Below are 22,073 nucleotides of genomic sequence, written 5' to 3'. Positions count from 1 at the left end.
ATTTTCTCAAGGGCTGGAGCGATAGCACAGCGGGTAGGGCGTTCGCCTTACAAGCGGCCAACATGGCCAACCCGAGTTCGATTCCTCCACCCCTCTCGGAGAGCCCGGCAAGCTACCGAGAGTATTGGATATGCCAGACACAGTAACAACAAAGTCTCCAATGGAGACGTTACTGGACCCGCTCGAGCAAATCGACGATCAACGGGAGGGCCTTTACCTTTACCTTTATTTTCTCAAGGAACCAGCTCTTGGTTTCACTGATCTTTCGTATTGTTTTGGGGGTTTCCTTGTCATTAATTTATGCTCCAAATTTTATGATTTCTTTCCTCATAGCTGGTTTGACCTTTTGTTGTATATTTTCCAAGATCTTAAGCTTCGAGGATAAATTACTTTTGTGGGCTCACTACTCCTTCCTGAGGAATTCTTGTAGAGCTATAAACTTTCCTCTTAACACAGCTTATGCTGTGTCCCATAGGTTCTGGTAACTCGTGTCTTTATTCTCATCCATTTCCAGGACTCTTTCTATTTCCTCTTTGATTTACTTTCTTCCACCCATTTTCAATAATGATCTGTTTAATTTACAGGTGTTTGGTTTGAGTTTCTGAGTGTGATTCACTTCAAAGATTGTTGATACAATTTCTATTATCTTACTTTTATGGAGGTATGTTTTGTGGCCCAGCATATGGTCTATCATGGAGAATGTCCCATGAACACTTGAAAAGAATGTGTATTCAGCTTTTGGGGGATAAAATGTCATATATATACATATATATATATATATATATTAGACCACTGTCTTCAATTTTTTCCCCCTCAGATCAAGTATGTCTTTGCTAACCTTCAGTCTGGTTTATTGAGAGGTGATAGAGTGGTGTTGAAATCTCCAACTATTATTGTACTGCTATCAGTGTCTTTAATACTTAATACCCATCTTGCAGGTTTTCAGCACCATATTTGATAGGGTTCAAATATGGTGTGAACCATGGGAACACCTGAAAGGGTGATTAGAGGCGCCCTAAAAGCGTCTATCCCTCTCAGAGAGCATGGCAAGATATCGAGAATATTCCTTCCACACAACAGAGCCTGGCAAGCTATTCGTGGCGTATTCAGTATGCCCAAACCAGTAATTACAATGGGTCTCATTCCCCTGACCCTGAAAGAGCTACCAATACAGTAGCATAAAGAAGGATGAGAAAGGAGAGGCTGATAAAATCTCAAGGCCAAACTAGGCTGCCAAAATGAAGAAAGACAAAAGTGACTGTACTTTCGATGCACGCATGCTGGCATTGGATGCATCTATCGAGGACCTGATGGTACAAGCGCAAAAGATCAAGTACGACATCATTGTTCTGATGGAGACCAGAAGGCATCAATCACATCACATTGTTTTCGACACTGGAGAAGAACTGTTCCTCAGAACATGCGATAAAAGAGGCATCAGAGGTGTCGGTGTCCTTGTCAACATGAACTTGGCCATAAGCATTGATTCATTCGAATGCATAACAACCCGAATTGGACGATTACACTTGAATAGATGTGGTTCACTGCTGGCAGTTTCTATCTTCATTGTCTACATACCAACATCCAATTATGATGAAAGAGAAATTGAGAAGTTCTACATGGAGCTGGAGAAGTTCTATGAAGAAGACCACACCTTCTACAAGCTCTTTGTCGGTGATTTTAATGCCAATATAGGACTGAGAAGATCAGCCGAAGAACTCCCCATCGGGACCCATGACAAAGAATGGAACGAACAGGGTGAGAGACTGTCCAACAGGTTCAGCACCTCAATAATTGTGCAAAGAATGCCGAGAGAGATAGTCACAAAAAGACGCCTGTCTTTGAAAACTCTTGAACTTATTCGCCAAAGTGGTTTGGCGCAAGTCTCAGGCAAACACAAGTGAACGTCCCACCTTGCAAAACAGTGCAGAGAAGCAAAAAAAAAAAAAAATACCTCAAAGAGAGCAGAGCAGCAGTGCTGGCAGATGCGGCAGAAGCCAAGAAAAGCATTCGCAACACCCACCTGTCCTTCGCCATCTACAAGACCAAGATGACTGCCCTCCGACATCCTGATGGATCTAGCACATCTTCCAGAAGGGCAGTGGAGAAGATTATTCATGACTTCTACTTGGATCTCTTTGATAGCCATGCCCACCTGCCCACATACCAAATTCCGCAGGATGAATATGTCGTTCCCAATGTTCTCCCTTCCGAAATCTGACATGCCATTTTGTTGGTAAGGAAGTGAATAGCACCAGGCCCAGATAAGGTCATACCCAAACACCTGAAGAATCTGCCATCAGTACTCATCAATACACTGGCTCGGCTCTTCACATGCTACCTGTCTGAATGCTAGGTTCCATCCCAATAGAAAACTAACAGGACTGTACTACTGTACAAGAAGGGAGACATCCACAACATTGGCAACTATCGCCCGAACTGCCTATTGTCTGTCATCTGCAAGCTGTTCACTTGAGTCATCCTGAATAGGATTGGCAGAGCACTAGATGAAGGACGACCATGAGAACAAGCCAGGTTTTGAAGAGGATTCAGCATGATCGACCATATCCACACGATAACCAAGTTCAAGATGCCGCTCTGTCTAACATTCATTGATTTAAAGAAGGCCTTTGATTCTTTTGAGACTGAAGCAGTCATCGAAGCCCTAGTCGAATAGGGCATTCAAATTCAATACATCAGGATCTTCTGCGAGCTGTATTGCAGATTCACTACCAGGATCTCACCATTCTACAAAGAAGTGATCATTGATGTCAAGACATTGTTCTAATAACACCAAACATTAGCCAAGTAGCACAAATGCTGGCCGACTTCGACTGTGAATGTGGAAAGGTTGGATTACAGCTGAATCTCACAAAGACAATGTTCATGAGAAACAGTTTCATTCCTGATGTTCCATTTGCTCTCATCAGAACGACCATCTCCGAATGCAACAGTTATGTGTACCTAGGTTGAGAAGTCAACATGACGAATAACCTGGCACTTGAGTTGCACAGGAGGAAGAGAGCGGTTTGGAACGCCTTCAGGAGTTTTGAAGAAATAGCTAAGAGGACGAAGAACCTCTGGCTCTGGGCACATGTCTTCAATTCCAATGTCCTTCCTGCATTAACATGGGCCCTACAAAAACAGGATGAGAATGCTATTCGGGTCTCCCAAAGAGGAATTGAAAGAGCTATGCTTGGAGTAACCCACTTCACTCAAATGCGAGAAAGAATCTGGAGTTCTGACGTCCGTCGACAATCAAGAATCAGGGACACTGTCTCTTTTGCCAAGGTGTTGAAAATCCGATGGGCTGGACACGTAATGAGATTTGGAGATGACTGTGGGACTAGAGCCGTTACCAACTGGATTCCACAGGACATGCAAAGATCGCATGGCTGCCCACTTATGAGATGGTCAGACTTCTTCATCAAGACCCTGAATGATCGGTTTGAGGCCTTTCGTGTTCCTAGAATGAGCAGACGCCACTGGGCTACACTAGCACGTGCCAGGGACAAATGGAGACATTCCTGGTGCCCGCTTGAGCAAATTGATGAGTAACGGGATGTCAAGTGATCAAGTGATCAGTGTCTTTCCTTCAAGTCTATGAGCAATCATTTTAAGTATTTTGCTGGTTCCTATATATATATTAGTTCTTCCTGGTGTACAGATTCTTTGATCATTAAGAAATGACCTTCACTGTCTCTAGTAATCTTCTTTAGTCTGAAGTCTATGGGTTCTGATATTAGTATGACCACTCTAGCTCTTTTGAGGGAGTTGTCTGCTTGTAGAATTGTTTCCCATTCTTTCACTTTGAGTCTATGTTTGCTTTGACTGTTCAGATGTGTTTTTTTGCAGGCAGCAGAATGTTGGGTTCAATATTTAGATCCATCCTGTCACTCTGTGTCTTTTAATTGGCTCATTTAGCCCATTGGCATTGAGAGAGATTATTGTTACGGGGTTTTAGTATCATCTTTCTGTCAAAGTCTGGTATATTTGAGGGGCTTGTCTTCTCTTAAAGTAACCTGTTTAGTTGCTCTTGTAGCTATAGTTTTGAGGTTATGAAGTTTCTGAGTTGTTGTTTGTCCGTGAAGCTTTATGTTGTTACTTCCGATATGAATGAGAGCCTAGCCAGTTAAAGTATTCTTGGTGAGGCATTTATTTCATTGACTTTTGTCACTATATCCCACCACTATCTTTAGACCCTTAGGGTTTTATCAGTTAAGTCTGCTGTGATTCTTAAGGATGCACTTTTATAGGAAATTTATTTCTTTGATCTTGCTGCTTTCAGAATTTTATCTCACTATGGTTTTTGTAATTCTGATAAGGATGTGTCTTGGAGTAATTATTTAGATTTCTTTTAGCTGGTTCCCTTCAAGCCTTCTGAATATGTTCGCATCTGGACTTCAACTCTACGAACGTCTCAGCAATTATGTGTTTGACAGTTTCTTCTTCATCAGGGTTTTCCTCCTGTCCCTTTGGGACTCCAGTGATTCTTATTTTATTCCTCTTGGTTTCATTTCAATTTTCTCTTAACATTTGTTGGTTTATTTTGAGGTTTCTTTCCATTTTCTGCTGTTGTCTGGAGATTCTCTACACCTCAGCTTGGAGCTCACTAATGTTACTCTGTTGCTGAGGCCTTCCACTGAATTTTTCATTTTATCTACCAAGTTTTTCATTTCACCTACCAAGTTTTTTAAGTCCATCGTTTCTACTTGTATTTTTGTTTTCATTTTCCTCACTTCTGCTTTTGTATCCTCTTGTATTTTATTAGCAGTGCGTTCCATTGCTTCTTTGAGCTCCTTGTACATCCTTAAAGGTTCCATTCAAAATTCTTTTTCTGAGAGGGTATAGAGCTCATTATTATTGTTTGATTCATCTGTGTTATCAACTTCAATAATTAAGCTTGGTGGGTTTCTGCATTGTTTTTATCATAGTGACCTTTGCATTTTTGAGTTTTTTTGGATATATATATATATATATATTTTTCTAGAGACACACCCAGCTGTTCTTAGGGCTTATTCCTGACTATGGGCTCAGGGATCAGTCCTTGAATGTGGTACTAGGATGGAAGGATATATGCCCCCCATAATGCCGTACATATTCAGGGTGTTACCACTGCTCTGAGTTCTTCATAGTTCTTAAGAGGTTTTATGAGAGTTTTCTTGGATCTTCATTTTTGATGAATGCTAACTCTCTATATCTTATTTTTGGGTGGTTATCAGAGCTTACTTCTGACTTTGCACTTAGGAATCACTCCTGGTTGGTTAGGGGGACCATATGGCTGTGCTGGGGATTAAATTTGGGCCATGTGTGAGCTACACACCCTTCCCACTGTAGTAAAGCTTTGGTCCTAACTCTCTATATCCTAACTGTGATAAGTTTTATTTTTATTTTTTGCAGTCCTAATCTCACCTATGGAAAGCCATTTTAATAAAATAGAAATAGATTTTATATTCAAAGCCATTTTAATAAAATAGAAATAGATTTTATATCCAAAAATATGTCACATGAAAACACTTGATCTGCTTAATTCTATTTATTCTGACTTCATACTTACCTGCTCTTGCTTTACTTGTTACTTTTGAAGATCTAGATCATCAGGAGTTTGTATTATGAAGGATGGAAAAGATCTTGCCAGTTTATTGCTCTTGCCATAAGGTAAAGGTAAAGGTAAAGGCCCTCCCGTTGATCGTCGATTTGCTCGAGCGGGCCCAGTAACGTCTCCATTGGAGACTTTGTTGTTACTGTGTTTGGCATATCGAATACTCTCGGTAGCTTGCCGGGCTCTCCGAGAGGGGCGGAGGAATCGAACTCGGGTCGGCCACGTTGGCCGCTTGTAAGGCGAACGCCCTACCACTGTGCTATCGCTCCAGCTCTTGCCATAAAACACAATTAATGACAATATTGTCTTCTGCTGTTTCTTGGCTAGTCATACAGGACATGGAACCCAGAAAATACATAAGAAATAATCAATGAAGTCACTGTGTGGCAACCTGACTGAGCTAGGCAGCATGACTGTCTCAGCACATCTGAGAGCTCGACAACCCAATTTGGTGTGACTCGGGCTATGAAGTGACTATCAAGAAGAGCAGCTGCATTTCACCAGCATATGCGACCAGGGGCAGATTCAGTGTGAAACACTTTCATGAGTTGCTTGTTCCATGTTACTTCTGCCGAAGATTTATCGGAAAAATCTCATGGTTATCAATAAGAAAACAATAGTTTAAGAAAAGCTGGACTTTGAAGCCCATCACACTCATTTAGTGACTTCCTTTTTGTTGGTGGTGATGAATGATTGTTATATTATTGAATACATATGGCAGTGGGATAGGGCTAGAGGAAAAGCCAAAAACTCTATTATATAGTCTAATTGGAACACATTTTTGAACTGAACACTGAACTTAATCCAGATTCTCATTATTAAAAAATATGTGGCTTGGTCCCTTGACATTAACAACGGAGGTAAAATTAACAGCACCCCTTACTTCCTCGCTTAGGAACTGAGAGTTCCATTAACAATGGACAGTAGCATGTATGAAAGGAAGAAACAAGACAAAATTGTCCGTGTTGAATATTTTTGTATATTAGAATAAGCAGAAAATGGTGGGCTACTAATGGAAATGGAAGTGACAGATTGATTTTCATAGTAATTCCCATTTGCTGAGATTTTTGGCAGTGATGACCCTGAAATGAAGAGCCAAATAAAGACTGACTTCCTAGGTGCACACATTACTGCATTGCTTCAAATACAGGAATATCTGGCATGGCACACGTATGATCTTATGAGAGTTTTGTGCTACTGGTGGAGGCTGAATCAGCCATTCTGTTTGGATGGGGAAGAGGATGCCTTTTAAATCAACCCTTGCCTTGTCATTTTAACTTCATTTCTTAGTGGTTCGTTTTGGGGCCACACTCACTGTTTCTCTGGACTTACTCCTTGTTCTGCCTCTGTGTTCTAGGGTCACTCCTGGTAGGGCTCAGGGTACCACATGTGGTGATGAGAATCAAATGTCCATCAGTCATGTGCAAGGCAACCACTTCATCAATTGTGCTATCTCTCAGAGGGCTTCTAACTTCTTTATAATTAAGATTCATATCTTGATAAAATTTCATGGTCATAACTTAGGAAAATTAATAATTTTTCAAAAACTCCAATTTTTTATATTAATATTATTTAAACCACTGTGGTTTATAGTACTATTAGTGGTAGGTTTCACATACAAAGTATTCTAGCACTGTACCCTCCAGCATAGTGTCTGCTTCCCTCAACCATTGATTAAGTATTCACCCTCGCCTAATCTCCCTCTATTCCCATGATAAGTTTCCTACTGAAGACCAGTTCTCAGTGCCTATTACCTTTGGGCAATTTTCATTTCCTTACTACATTTTTTAATAATCCCACATATGAGAGAGATCATTCTGCGTCTGTCTTCGCATAACTTACTTCACTCAGTATGTGACTTTCCAAATTTATCCATATAGCAGAAAATTGCATGATTTTATCTTTTCTTATAGCCAAGAAGTATTCTATTGTGTGCAATAGTTTCTTATTTAAAAAAAATTTATTAATGAAACACCATGAGGTACAGGTGTAGACTTACAAATTTTTGTGCTTGGGTTTCAGTTATACAATGATTGAGTACCCATCCCTCCACCAGTGCCCATTTTCCACCACCACGGATCCCAGTATCCCTCCCCCCATTCCCCCCACCCCCCCTTCCTCTGTGGCAGGGCATTCCCTTTTGTTCTCTCTCTTCTTTTGGGTGCTGTGGTTTGCAAAAGAGGCATTGAGTGGCAATCATGTTCAGTCTAAAGTCTACTCTCAGCATGCATCTCCCATCCTGGGAGGACCCTCCCAACACCCTTTATTTGGTCCTTTCTTCTCTATCTGAGCTGCCTTTTCCCCTAGCATGCGCAGCTGACCTTCAAGCCATGGAGTAAACCTCCTGGTACTTATCTCGGCTATTCTTGGGTGTTGGTCTCCTATTTTATTACTTTATGTTCCCCAGATGAATGCAATCTTTCTATGTCTGTCCCTTTCTTTCTGACTCATTTCGCTTAGCATGATACTCTCATGTAGTACCACTTGTATGTAATTTTCATGACATCATCTTTTCTAGCAGCTGCATAGTACTCCATTGTGTAGATGTACCAAAGTTTCTTTATCCAGTCATCTGTTCTCGGGCATTCAGGATTTTTCCAGATTCTAGCTATCTATTCCTCTGTTCCTGGATACTTGGGCTTTTTCCAGACTTTCACTATTGTGAATAGTGAAGCAATGTGTATAGAGGTGCATATGTTTTTTATAGAGTTTTGAGGGTTTGAAATAGGTGCCAATAGGTATTGCTGGGTCATTTGAAAATTCAGTTACTAATTTTTTTACCATAGTTGGGTGGTTCTCAGAGCTTTCTTGTAGCTCTGCACTCAGGAATCACTTCTGTTGGCTTGGGGTCTATATGGAGTGCTGGGGATCAAACCAGCCGTACTATCTCTCTGGCCTCAAATCTTAGATTTTATTAGAAGTGTACATATTGTTTTCCAAAAAGACTGGACCATTTGACATTCCCAGCTTTAGTGAATGAGGATCCCATTTCCCCCACATCCATGGCAATACTGGTTGTTTTTGTTCTTTGGGAAATGTCTCTCTGGGTGTGTGATCATATGTCATTGTTGTTAGGATTTGCATTTCCTTGATAATAAGTGATGCAAAACAGGTTTTTATATATCTTTTAGCAATTTATTTGTGTCTATTTGAAGAAGTTTCTGTTCATCTCTTCACACCATTAAGACATTAAAAATGAATCTATATAAAAGGTAAAGGTAAAGGCCCTCCCGTTGTTCATCGATTTGCTCGAGCGGGCCTAGTAATGTCTCCATTGGAGACTTTGTTGTTACTGTGTTTGACATATCGAATACAGCACAGGGAGCTTGCCAGGCTCTGCCGTGTGGGCGAGATACTTTCGGTAGCTTGCCGGGCTCTCCGAGAGGGGCAGAGGTATCGAACACGGGTTGGCCATGTTGGCTGCGTGCAAGGCAAACGCCCTACTGCTGTGCTATCGCTCCAGCCTCGAATCTATATAAATTATAAATTTATAGCATTATTTGTGATAGTTTCAGAGGTACAGTGTTCGAGCACCAGTCCCATCATCAGTGTCCCCTTACTCTACCAGTCTCCCCAGTTTCCTTTTCCTGGGCACCCACATCCTACCTCTATGGCAGGAACTTTTTTCTTTGAGGCATTGTGGTTTGCAGTACTGTTACTGACAGGGTATCAAGGTATCACTTTACCTCCTTTTAGCATCCAGTTTTTGTTCAGGGTCAAGCTTCTACTAAGGACCAGTTCTCCTGTCCTTTCTTTCTATTGTCTTTGTATTATCCCTGTTTTAAATTATTTTAGTAAAGTTCTACCAGTGCTTTATATATCTTGAATATCAAGCCTTTGTTGGACGTAGTAGGTAAATATTTTCCCAGTCTTTGGGAAAAAATGATTCTTGCCATCATCTCTTTTGTAGGCAGAAGCTTCTTAGTTTGATGTAGTCCCATTTGTTTATCTGTTTTTGTTTGCTAGGCCAATGGTACTGAATAATTAAAGATTATTTTTAATATCATGACATTGAGCTTCAATGTCATGAAGTGCTCTACATATGTTTTCCTAAGTATAATATATATTTATGTCTAATATCAGGGTCTTTAAGACATTTTTATTTGACTTTTGTGTGTGATTCTAGAAAGGGATCTAAATTCTATTTTTTATTTTTGCACATGACAGCCATTTCTCCTGATACCAACTGTTGCCTTGCTCTACTTCATACGGGTTTCTCCTTTATCAAAGATTAACTGTCCATATATCTGAGGATACGTCTTTGGACTCTTAATTCTATTAGTCTGAAAGTCTGTCCTTATTCTTGTACCACACTGTTTTGTTTTTTTAAGTTTCTTTAATTGAATTACTATGAGATGGACCCTTACAAAGCTGTTCATAAATTAAGTTTCAGTCATACGGTGTTCCAACACCCATCCCGCCACCAGTGTACATTTCCCAGTACCAGTGTCACCAATTTCCCTCCAATTACCCCCACCCCCACCCTTCTAGCCTGCCTCTATGGCAGGAAATTTTCTTCTCTCTCTCTCTCTCTCTCTCTCTCTCTCTCTCTCTTCATTTTTGGGAATTGTGGCTTGCAATACAGATGCTGAAAGGTTATCAAGAATATCCCTTTACCTACTTTTAGCACTCAGTTCTTGTCCAACATGATCATTTCCAACTACTATTGTCATACTGTTTCCTTCTCTACCTACCTACCCTCCACCACACACACACACACACACTTGTGGTTAATTCCACCCATTGAACAGTCCTCCTAGTCCCTGCTTTCCCTGGCTGTGGATATTAATATTAATCTTCTAATATATCACGATCACGATCACAACCATCTTGTTATTTGTCGATTGCCTCGAGCAGTCCCCAGTAATGTCTCCCTCCTTCATCCTAGCCCTGAGATTTTTTTTAAAAAAGTGTCATATTCAAGGCTCTTTCAGAGTTAGGAGAATGAGACCCATCATTGTTACTGGTATTTGGCATATTGGGTACGCCACGGGGAGTTTGCCAGACTCTGCCATGTGGGCAGGTTACATTTGGTAGCCTGTGTGACATCTTAATCTTCTAATGTGTATCTCTAAATATTTAGAAGAAGTTTATCCATTTATTGGCAAAGTTCATGAACTTTATTTTTTCTAACAGCTGTATAGTATTCCACTGCGTAGATGTGCCATAGGTTTTTTTTTTTTTATCCATTCGTCTGTTCTTGGGCACTCAGGTTGTTTCCAGATTCTGGCTATTGTGAATAGTGCTGCAATGAACATAGGACTGCAGATGGTGTTTCTACTTTAATTATTATAGCTTTATCATATAGTTTGAATGTGGGGCAAGAGAAGCCTCTCATCTTCTTTTTTCCTTTGTTTGCTTTGGCTATCAGGGGTGGGGTTGGCGTGGTTATTACTCCTTATAAATTTCAGCAGTGTTTGACCTATGTTTTAAGTAACTGTCATGGGTATTTTTATAGAGACTTCATTGAATCTCTATAGTGCTTTAGGCAATATTGTATTTTGACAATATCATTTCTTTTGATTCGTGACCAGGAGGTGTATTTTTATTTCCTTGTGTCCTCTATATAGTAGTGAATATAGTAGTGAATAACCATATAGTAGTGAATAACTTTCTATAGTATTCTATATTCTATGGGCTGGAGCGATAGCACAGCGGGTAGGGCGTTTGCCTTGCACGCAGCCAACATGGCCGACCCGAGTTCGATTCCTCCGCCCCTCTCGGAGAGCCCGAGAGCCCGGCAAGCTACCGGAGAGTAGAGTATTCGATATGCCAGACACAGTAACAACAAAGTCTCCAATGGAGACGTTACTGGGCCCGCTCGAGCAAATCGATGATCAACGGGAGGGCCTTAGACCTTAGACCTTCTATATTCTATATTCTATCGTATATCTATATTCTATAGGATAACTTTATATATAGTATTGAATAACTTTCTATATAGTAATGAATAACTTTCCTTGTTATAAATATTTCACTTCTTTTGTTAAACTGATTTCCAGATATTTCACTTCTATTGTTAAGCTGATTTCCAGATACTTGATATTTTTTGAGGCAAAATTTTGAATGGGATTTTAAAATTGTTCTCTTCTATTTCATTATTTTCACAGAGAAAATATGTGCATTTATTTTGTAGCCTGCCATTAAGATGGAGTATTTGTTTTTTGTTTTTTGGTAGTGCACACATGCGTACATGCATGAGTATTGTGTGTGTGTGTGTGTGTGTGTGTGTGTGTGTGTGTGTATGTGTATGCTCATGTGGTCTTTAAGGTTTTTTAAGAATAGTATAGTATCATGCTTCTGTAACTACTAAGGGTTTTCCTTCTTATTTGTCAAGCTGGGTGCCCCTAATATGTCTTTTTTGACTAATTGCTATGGCAAGGACTTCTCATACTATGTTAAATAGTAGTGTTGAGAGTGGGCAACAGTCTTGTACCTGATCTTAGAGAAAAGACTTTCAGCTTTTCACCATTAAGTATGATGTTTTCTGCGTTTTTTTTTTTAAACATTGAAGTAGGGTATTTCAGATAGCTGTTTTATTTTATGGTGGAAAATACATGAGGTTCATTATCCAACAGACTTTTACTCGAAAAGAAACTAAGACACAGCAATCTAGTAACATACCTGCAGTTAAGCTGTGGCAAAACTACCCTGAGAAGTCCAAAGTAACCTCCTACTTGACAAGGCAGTTTCTTTTCTACAAGTTCACATGATTTTCTTTTCGTTTATTCTTACTAGGGCTTCCATTTTTTTTTATGAAGAACTTAGTTTACTTTCCCACTGATAACTTATTGATCAGAAACTTGAACATTAGCTCTAAATACCTCCCTGCATATAAAGATAAAGATATGAAGTGTGTGTGTATGTGTGTGTGTTTGTGTTTAAATAAATCTGTTTTAATACTTACTTATTTTGGATTTGGGGCCATACCCAGTTGTGCTCAGGGGTTACTCTTGGCTCTGCACTCAGGAATTACTCCTGGCACACTTCTGGGTAGAGAACCCAGGGATGCTGGGTAGAGAACCCTCAATGGCCATGTGCAAGGCAAGTGCCCTACCTGGTATGTTATTGCTCCGGTCCCCATGTCTCCATTCAGAATTAGTCACAAAAACGATATATTTGTGAATCTATAGATAGAAAATGACAATCAACAAGAATATCTTCTATTGACTACTTCTAATGACGTTGACCATAATGAGCTAACCAAGTAATTCATGCTTAGGGAAGTAAGGCAATATAATGACAGTAAATAAAAGAAGAATCTGGGGCAATTATAGCCAAGTTCAATCTGTTGATGTTCTATTATTATAAATAATAGATTACTCATTTGTCCCAAACAGAGAGAAGGAGACCTACCAGTTGCAGAAGCCCTTTTCAATTCCAACATTCTACCCTAGGCAAATTCTAGCCTACGTGGATTTTAATTCTAGCAAATTCACTAGGCAAATGCCATCCAGTTTTGGAGTTATAGGATTATAAAGTCTCTGGGTGTTAGGCTTTTTATCAGTTTGATTTGTATTAATTAGAGACTAGTCAGATACTGAAGATACTCTTGCCAGTAAGAGACTGATAGAGGAAGCCAATACTTTAATCACTGTGTGATCTTTGTAGTAATTCAAGGACAGCGAGCAAAGACAGACTTTATTATTAATGAGATAAAGACAAATGCCCATGAGGAACTTCTGAGAGAGGCTGGAGGGAATCTCAGTTCAATCCACTCAGACAAGCAATTGTTTTGTCCTCTAAGTCTCTTATATAACTCACTGTAACTGAACCTGTTTGTGATTTACCTTGGTGCCCTCTCTTGGTGGGGTGGGGAGGGAGGGCGGGCGGTGGTCAGTGCCTTTCAGTTCGCATTCTGGATGTTTCTTCCACTCCCTTCAACCCACCATGTCCCACCCTTGCCAAGCTTTAAATCCATATGCAACTTCTTTGTCACCACCCCACTGCACACTCATCATCTCACTGACTTCCTGACCAGGTTCCCCATGGTGGCAACGGAGCTGCCAGCAACCCTGAGCCATCATCTCCCTTGATTTAAGTCTTCTGAGAATGACTCTGAATCTCTCTTCTAGGTTTTATTGCAAAATCTCACTGGTTGTTATCAACTCAGATTGGTCACCCCTAAGCCCAGTACTGTAGTAGATGGGGATAGGTAGAAGGTGCTTGGATTTTCTAGGTCTGGGGTTAGGGGTAAAAGGATGAGTGTAGGAAAAGGGATGTGTTCTTCTAGTGAGAAAGTTGACAGTTGCTAGGAGAGAGGCAGATAAGTGACAGTGACAGGTGTATGCTGCAGCAAGGAAGGGGATGAAACAAATAGCAGAGAAAATAGGTCAGTGGAAATTGAAAAGAAAGGGGAACGACTGTCATTTAGGGAGTGTTCTGACTCTCAAATATTTCCGGAGCAGAAAGAGAGAGACAACACAGAGGTGCAAGGTGAAAATTGAATATTTGGGTAAATGAAGACTTAATGGATGTTTAAACATAAAAATTGGTTGAATGCTTGAAAAAACGATTTGGTGCTGGGGGACCATGTGGGGTGCCAGGGGTCGATCCCAGGTTGGCCATGTGCAAAGCAAGTGCCTTACCCACTGTACTATGCTCCTGCCCTTCTATGAATATCTTTAAACTATATGGAGAAGGCTGCAGAAGACTCTTTCTAAAATTGAAATCACACAGTTATTATTAGCAAGACACAAAAATATTTCATATTTGCATTTGGAGATGGACACTTTTCCCAACTAATATTAATTCCTTAGGGTTCCACACATTTAAGTTGGTTCCTTGGGAGCAATCCGTTGGGTGCTGACATTTTATCTCTTACCTGTTTGAAAACCTCAAAGAAGGTTCCTCCAGGACACCCAGTGAATCAGCACTCCTTATGGAGAAGTGCCACATGAGAAAAGAGTCTGGTTCATGGAACCAAGTAATTACATGGAAATTTATTCTTTACTAGAGCAGATGCGGTTTTGTTTTACTGTTTTTCAACTTTTTTTTTCTTTTTTGCCGGAGGTGGGGGATGGGGGAAACACAACCAAATAAACCCAAAAGGAAACTACATGTGAAATCCTCCATATTACAATCTGGAAGTGATCAATTTTAGATGCAAAAGTCAGCAGGTTTGGTATTCAGGATTTTCACGGTCACATTTAACTTGTCTTCATGGTACACAAGTATATTCTAGGTTATTGTCCTCGTACAGGATCACTGCTAAACATGTATTTTTTTTGGTTATTTTGGCTCTTATCCATGAATAGTGGAGCAAGTTAATGTCAGATATGAATTTTTAATGAGTATGTCCTCATTTTATTTCATGGGTAAAATATGAGGCAGGGAGGTGGGGCCTTGAGAACTTTAAGCTTCTTTGGGAATAATACTTCTAATCATCTCTCATAAGTGGAGTCAGACTTTAGGATACTGGGAACAAACCTTGATGTTGGTGTATAATTCCATGTACCTTGATCTGAGAAGTGGAGGTGATATGAGTTTGTCCGTTCCACTCTGAGCAAGGGTTGGGAGTGAAAGAGAGACAGCGCAGAGAGTTGGTTTCCTAGCATTCAGGAACTTGGCTCTGGTGAGTCCATGGCTATTGTCCTGGCATCCACAGACATGAAAGCTCATCTTGCCTATTACATGAGAACAATTTGCTGTGATGGTGTATGGAGAGGCTGAGATGCTTTGCTCCATGAACAGAGGCTAATGCCTGAGAGATGTCCCCATTAGAACTTACATCACTCAAGATGCCATTTTCTTTCCTTCACTCTTTCTCCCCTCATAGAAGGGATGAGGAATGGAAGAGAAATATTTAATGACTGAGAGCTTGTAATACATTTTTATTACATTTGTTTCTTGAAACAGCCCTCCAAGAAATTTATAGTTTCTTCTATAAAATTAAGAAAACTGAGTCTTGGAGAGACTCACTTGCTAAGGTTCCATAATCAGCAAGACAGCTAGGTTTGAAACAGGGCCATCTGATTCTATTGTTCGTGTTCGTCAGTTGAAGTTCTAAATCATTCCAGACTTAAAATGTACAAAGAGGATGAGAATGAAAGAAACTGGGTGCTATGCAGGAAAAGGAGGTTTCTGCACAGAAAATGGAGAAAAAAGTATCTTTCTCCGAGAGGCAGAACTCACCCTTTTTATCAGAGTAGACTGACTTTCCATCCTGTCCTTGCTTTTTTGTCATGAGTGTCCTGTTGTCAGTCAAGTGTTGAAATGCACAGGGAAGTTGGACTATCTCCTCATGCTTATTTAAGTACTTGGCTGACACTTGCACTCTTGTTTAACAGCTGACAAGCTCTTAGATCATAAGAGAGTCAAGTCTTTTTAGCATCCCGTTTTGCTTTTCTGCAAACTGAATACTTTGGTTGTTTTCTCTATGTGGACTCTGAGGGTAGCAGTTATCTGCACGAGAGGATTTCTCCAGAGTGAAGGGAAGCAAGGTGACCTCTGGACGGACTTGTTTGCTACGTCCTTCTTCGAACACTCATTCATAGAGGGGGTCCCCACCCCCCAAGCTCAGCAGGCCACTTAGTCTCACTTCCAGTTGAGTGTCATTTAAAAGCCAAAGCAAGCTGACTACAAACTTTTTAACATATGCCTCTCATCTGCTCTGCAGAAATCCCTGTAAGTTGTTAATAGTACCCCCTCCCCTATTTTTTTGTAGTGAAACCAATTGAGGCTTTAAATCAGTACCATTCATTCTATCTTGCGCCATCCGAGAAAACCATTTAGAGTTGTAAAAAGTCATCTGCTCCATCTTGCACTTCCTGCTGCAGGGCTGGGGCTGGAGCTTGACAGAGCAGAACTATAACAGAACTCTATGGTGTGCTAAATACGGGGTCCCCTAGGGGACCACATAAACACCAGATCTGGGCGAGCTAGGGTGGACGTTCAAAGAGAGGAGACCAGATATAGATGCCTTGGTGAAATACAAATCTCTTTACAGCTGGTGTCAAGTTTCTCCATTTATGCCTTAGCACTTATTTTACTGAAGAACTTGGCATTTGGGGGAAAAGAGGAGGAAAATGTGTCGGATGCCTAAAAGGGGAATCACGCACTTACCGAAAAATGAATCCCTGAGCTTCTGTGAGGCTGTGTATCGAAGGCTACTCAGTGATTCGAAAATCAGCGTGGGATGTTCTTTCTTTCCTTTTTTTTTTTTTTAATTTTTATTAGTGAAACACCATGAGGTACAGTTGTAGACTTACAATTTTTTTGTGCTTGGATTTCTTTCTTAACCCTCAGCCCTCCTCTTCTCAAACCCATTCTATTAAAATTATTACATGGATAGTATCTGGTATTTACCATTTACATTTTAGTCTAAGTTTAATACTCAGGCACAGATTTAATTCTGAGGACTGAAACAAGCCCATCCATTTGGAACCATCATTCACACATAAGGGAAATTAAGAGGGTGCTGACCTTGTCCATAGTTCTGAGTTGGACAGGGGGCAGGGACTGAGAATAAGGCCTTGTGGCATCCTTTTGACCTGTGACCTGCAGCTGATCACCTCTCCCAGAGGTGTTCTACAGTGTAGGCCTTTTCTTAGTTTGGAATAAAAATCTATTTTTTTTTTAAATCTCTCCTAAGACATGAACAAGAAACAAGAAGGGACAGTTTCCAGAAGTGGCTCTAAAATCAGCAGCTATTTGTATCAAAATCCAGTTCTAATTTGGAAATTCTTTAGAGGGAATTCTTTTGACTAAAGGAGAGATAGTATTAGTAGGAGTTTAAAAACAAACTGTGAAAAAATTCTTCAGCACTTAATGTGTACTTTTGCTGATGATTTTTTTCTGTTAAAAATTGACTTTGGGGGGCTGGAGAGATAGCACAGCGGGTAGGGCATTTGTCTTGCACGCAGTGGACCCGGGTTCAATTCCCAGCATCCCACATGGTCCCCTGAGCACCGCCAGGAGTAACTCTTGAGTGCAGAGCCAGGAGTAACCCCTGTGCATCTCCAGGTGTGACCCAAAAAGCAACAACAACAACAACAACAACAAAAATTGACTTTGGGATCTGTATTAAGGCATTTCCCTCCCCGGGTAAAAATTGAACCCTCCTCATCAGTGTTGGGGGGTCTTTATATTCCAGTATCTATGAGTCCTTCTTTTTTGTTGTTTTGTTTTTACATGTTTTCCTCACTGTGCAAAAGCTCTGGCAACTTCTTCGTAGCATAATGCCCTTTACTTTCTGGCAACGATGAGGATTCTAAAAATCCTGACATGAGTTGTGGGATATCCTAAAGAGTGCCATGCTCCACGGGGAATCATAATTCTCAACAATTCTGGGAAAGTCTCAACCTTGCCCCGAAGGAGGAATTTTATCAGGAGAGAGTCCCCAAGGAAGACAGGGTAGTCGGTCCTTCTGGAATTTGACCCAAAGGTCCAGAAGCTCCAAGCACTCCCCATTGTCTTTAACTCCCACTGGGGGAGATGGAATGTGGATCTCAGAGTGCTGTTTCCTACCATTAGAACAGAGGAGGTTTGGTGAGTTTGCTGTGAGCTTTCTGACACAATCGGAAAACATATTTGAAGTATAGGGTATTGGGGCCAACTGGCCCTGCATCAGCCAGCAATCTGAATACATGGACTTTATCTTTTTGTTTGTTTGTATTCTTTTGGAAGGGGGTGCTCCCCAGGTTGAAATTTAGGTGTGCTCTTTTTTTGATTTTTTTAATTTAAAATATTATTTTTATTGAGTCACAATGAGATACACTTACAAGTGTTCATGTTTAAGTTTCAGTCATACAATGACCAAGCACCCATCCCTCCATCAGTGTGCATTTTCCACACCAATTTTCCCAGTATCCCTCCCACCACCCCAACCCCATCCCACCTCCTGCCTTTGTGGTAGACACCTTCCTTCTTACTCTCTCTCTCTCTACTTTTGGGCATTATGTTTGCAATACAGATAGTAAAAGGCCATCATGTTTGGTCCATAGTAGTCTACTTTCAGCATGCATCTCCCACCCCAAGCGATCCATCCAACCATCATTTATTCGGTGGTCCCTTCTCCATCCCAACTGTCTTCTCCCCTAGCACATGAGGCTAGCTTCCAAACCGAATGCACGGACTTTGTAGATAAAAGGAATCTGAATGTTTTCTCACCCAAAGTGTAGATTATTACCAGTAGCATCAATGTTGATTCATAGAAACTAAAATTCTGATGAAATCAGAATCTCTGGAGCTGCAGGAAGCTTTCTGCACTTTTAACAAGCCCTCCAGGTGACTCTCATCTGCTCTTAAGTTGGAGAATCAGTACTCCAGGTACAATGGCCCTCCCGTTGTTCATCGATTTGCTCGAGCGGGCCCAGTAACGTCTCCATCGTGAGACTTGTTGTTACTGTGTTTGGCATATCGAATACATCACGGGTGGCTTGTCAGGCTCTGCCGTGTGGGCGAGATACTCTGGGTAGCTTGCTGGGCTCTCCCAGAGGGGCAATGAAGTAAGGAATTTGGGTTGTGACATTAGTACCCAACCCTTACTGCATATTAGCATATGTTGAAAAAAATGTGGCCTAAAACTCTAATTGTTTACCAGTCTCAGACTAGGTGCTGGAAGGGCTGCATCTTTAAAAGATCACCCACTTGAGAAACCACTGATCTAACTCTGTTCTCATGTCTAAATAAACTGAAACCTTGTTAGTGTCTTTGTCAGAAGACAGAACTATGGCAGAACTATGGGCAAGGTATCTTTGTCCTAGGTTAGTGTCTTTGTCAGACTAGGTGCTGGAAGGGCTGCATCTTTAAAAGATCACCCACTTGAGAAACCACTGATCTAACTCTGTTCTCATGTCTAAATAAACTGAAACCTTGTTAGTGTCTTTGTCAGAAGACAGAACTATGGCAGAACTATGGGCAAGGTAGGTGTCTTTGTCCTAGGTTAGTGTCTTTGTCAGACTAGGTGCTGGAAGGGCTGCATCTTTCAAAGAACACCCACTTGAGAAACCACTGATCTAACTCGGTTCTCATGTCTAAATAAACTGAAACCCAAATAGAATAAAACCCACTAGGATAAAAGCTAGTGCCCGGTGTCACTCTGGGGGATGGGGGTGGGGGGGGCATGCACAGTGTTAGTATAGCAGAGTTCTAAGTAGAGCCCCAAAAGTCTGACTTTATTTTTGTTGTGTTTTGTTTTGGTATCATACCCAGCTCTGCTCAGGGCTTACTCCTGGCTCTGTGCTCAGGGATGTTCCTGGCGTGGCTTGGGGTCCCATATTGGGTGCCAGGGATTGAACCTGAGTCTACCGCATACAAGATAAGCACCATGCCCACAGCACTATTGCTCTGGCCCCTGCCTATGGTTTTTATGGCCTACCTGACATCTTGTCCTTATAAAAACACATAAAGAAGATTGCATTAATAATCTTTGTACTAGTCTCTGAGGCCAGGCAGGGTCTTATGAAAAGGGCTTAAAAGAGCCTCTGGGTCACAGTGATTTAGCTCCAGATTAGCCTTGCTGTCTTTTTACCTAACTCTTACAACTGTACTTACAGTGTCTATCATGTGACAGAAGTTCAGACTCGGACCGCAGTTTCTACTATCTGGGTCCCTGTGTTAAGCCTTCCCAGGCCTCAGCGTTGACTTGGCACCCTGCCCTGGCACTGCATTTCCGCTGAGACCGATGTCTTGCTCTTGTATCGTATATTTATGGCAGGACCACTAAATATGGTGAAGTGAGCATCAGAGATTTAAGCATCCCCGGTTAAAACACACGTTTAATCATATTTAGTGCATTTCCACTGCGGATGGGAAAAAAGCTAGTAGATTTTAATATCGGTCACCAGAGGTTTCACTGGGAAGTGAAATTTGATGGTGAGAAATGGTAACACGAATATTGCAAAGTTCATTAATCTGCTTTTGGGGGGGAAAAGTCTAACTTTTGGACAAACTGGCAGGCTACCGAATGTAGCCTGCCCACACGGCAGAGCCTGGCAAACTCCCTGTGGCGTACCCAATATGCCAAATACCAGTAACAATGACTGTAACAATGGGTCTCATTCTCCTAAAGAGCCTTGAATATAATCTCAGGGCTCGGATGGAGGAGACGTTACTGGGGCCTGCTCGAGGCAATCGACGATTAACAGGATGATTTGTGATTTGTTGTGGGGGGGAAAAAAAAATCTCAGACTCATTCTCCGACGGAGCAAAAACGAATCCAGTGTTCTTTTTTTTTTTTTTTGGTTAGTGTCTTCGTCCTCTTTTGGAGTGCGTGCATGTGTGTGTGTGTGCGTGTGTGTGTGTTGCACACACAGGTGCAATCACTTAGCATAAGTTTGCTGCGTGGAGAGAAAGCAAAGCTTCCAAAAAAAAATTCAACTGATCTCGAGCATGCTGAGGGTACCTCCTGCACTGGCTTGCATCTGGCACAGACAGGCTCCGTCTCCAAGGACTCAGTCTCAACGGGTTTCCCGTTTTATTTTTCAGGGGGCAGCACAGGCACTTCCCCAACGACATCCAGCACCGGGACACCGTCTCCTTCAGCCTCCTCTCACCTTCTCTCTCCATCCTGCTCTCCCCCGACTTTTCACTTGGCCCCCAACACCTTCAACGTGGGCTGCCGGGAGAGCCAGCTGTGCAACCTCAACCTCTCCGACTACCCGCCCTGCGCCCGGAGCAACGTGCCCGCCTTGCAGAGCTACCCGGGGCTGGGCGACAGTGGCTACAACAGGCTGCAGAGCGGCACTGCCGCGGCCACCCAGCCCTCCGAGACCTTCCTGCCCCAGAGGACTCCGTCCTTGATCTCAGGAATACCGACCCCTCCGTCCCTGCCTGGCAACGGCAAGGTGGAAGCCTACGGCGGCCAGCTGGGCGCCTTCCCGGGCCCCCAGCTGCAGTACGTCATGCAGGCGGGCAGCGCGGCCTCGGGGCCCTCGTCCCCGCACGTGTTCGCGGGTGGCCACATGCAGCAGAGCTCCTACAACGCCTTCTCGCTCCACAACCCGTACAACCTCTACGGCTACAACTTCCCCACCTCCCCGCGGCTGGCTGCCAGCCCGGAAAAACTGAGCGCCCCCCAAAGCACTTTACTCTGCTCCTCGCCTTCCAACGGGGCCTTCGCGGAGAGGCAGTACCTGCCGGCCGGGATGGAGCATGGCATGCACATGATCAGCCCTTCGCCTGCCAACCAGCAGGCCAGCAACCCCTGCGACGGCCGGCAGTACGGGGCAGTGCCGGGCACCTCCTCCCAGATGTCTGTGCACATGGTTTAGTGGCCGGTGTGAGTGGCGGAGAGCCCACGGCGCCCAAGGCTGGCCCAGCTCCAGGATCAGAGTCTCCTTGTTGGAAGCCCAGTGCCTTTGAAGACTAGGAACTGCGTGTTGTTTTGTGTTGTTTCGTTTCTGAAGGAGGACACTTAGGCCCAGGAAGAGCAAGAGACGGTCAACCCACTGAGAGGTCCTGGTGGTGGGATCATCTCTCACTTGGTGCCGTTTTTGCCTTTCGACATTCAACCCACTGAGAGATCCTC

General features: G+C 42.2%; 1 protein-coding gene across 1 annotated transcript in view; it reads left to right on the top strand.

Annotated features, from left to right (window-relative positions):
- Positions 1 to 21,816, top strand: part of TBX15 (T-box transcription factor 15) — a 144,708-nt gene extending 122,892 nt beyond the window's left edge. The window contains exon 8 of the mRNA XM_056123190.1: positions 21,032 to 21,816. Within this exon, the coding sequence (XP_055979165.1) occupies positions 21,032 to 21,816 (785 nt within the window). The remainder of the gene's footprint in view (positions 1 to 21,031) is intronic.
- Positions 21,817 to 22,073: the final 257 nt, after the last annotated feature.

This window comes from Sorex fumeus, unplaced genomic scaffold (genome assembly GCF_029834395.1).
Source record: "Sorex fumeus unplaced genomic scaffold, SorFum_2.1 ptg000001l, whole genome shotgun sequence".
NCBI lineage: Eukaryota > Metazoa > Chordata > Mammalia > Eulipotyphla > Soricidae > Sorex > Sorex fumeus.
The sequence above is the reverse complement of the archived record's forward strand: the minus strand, read 5'-3'. Positions and strand labels throughout refer to the sequence as shown.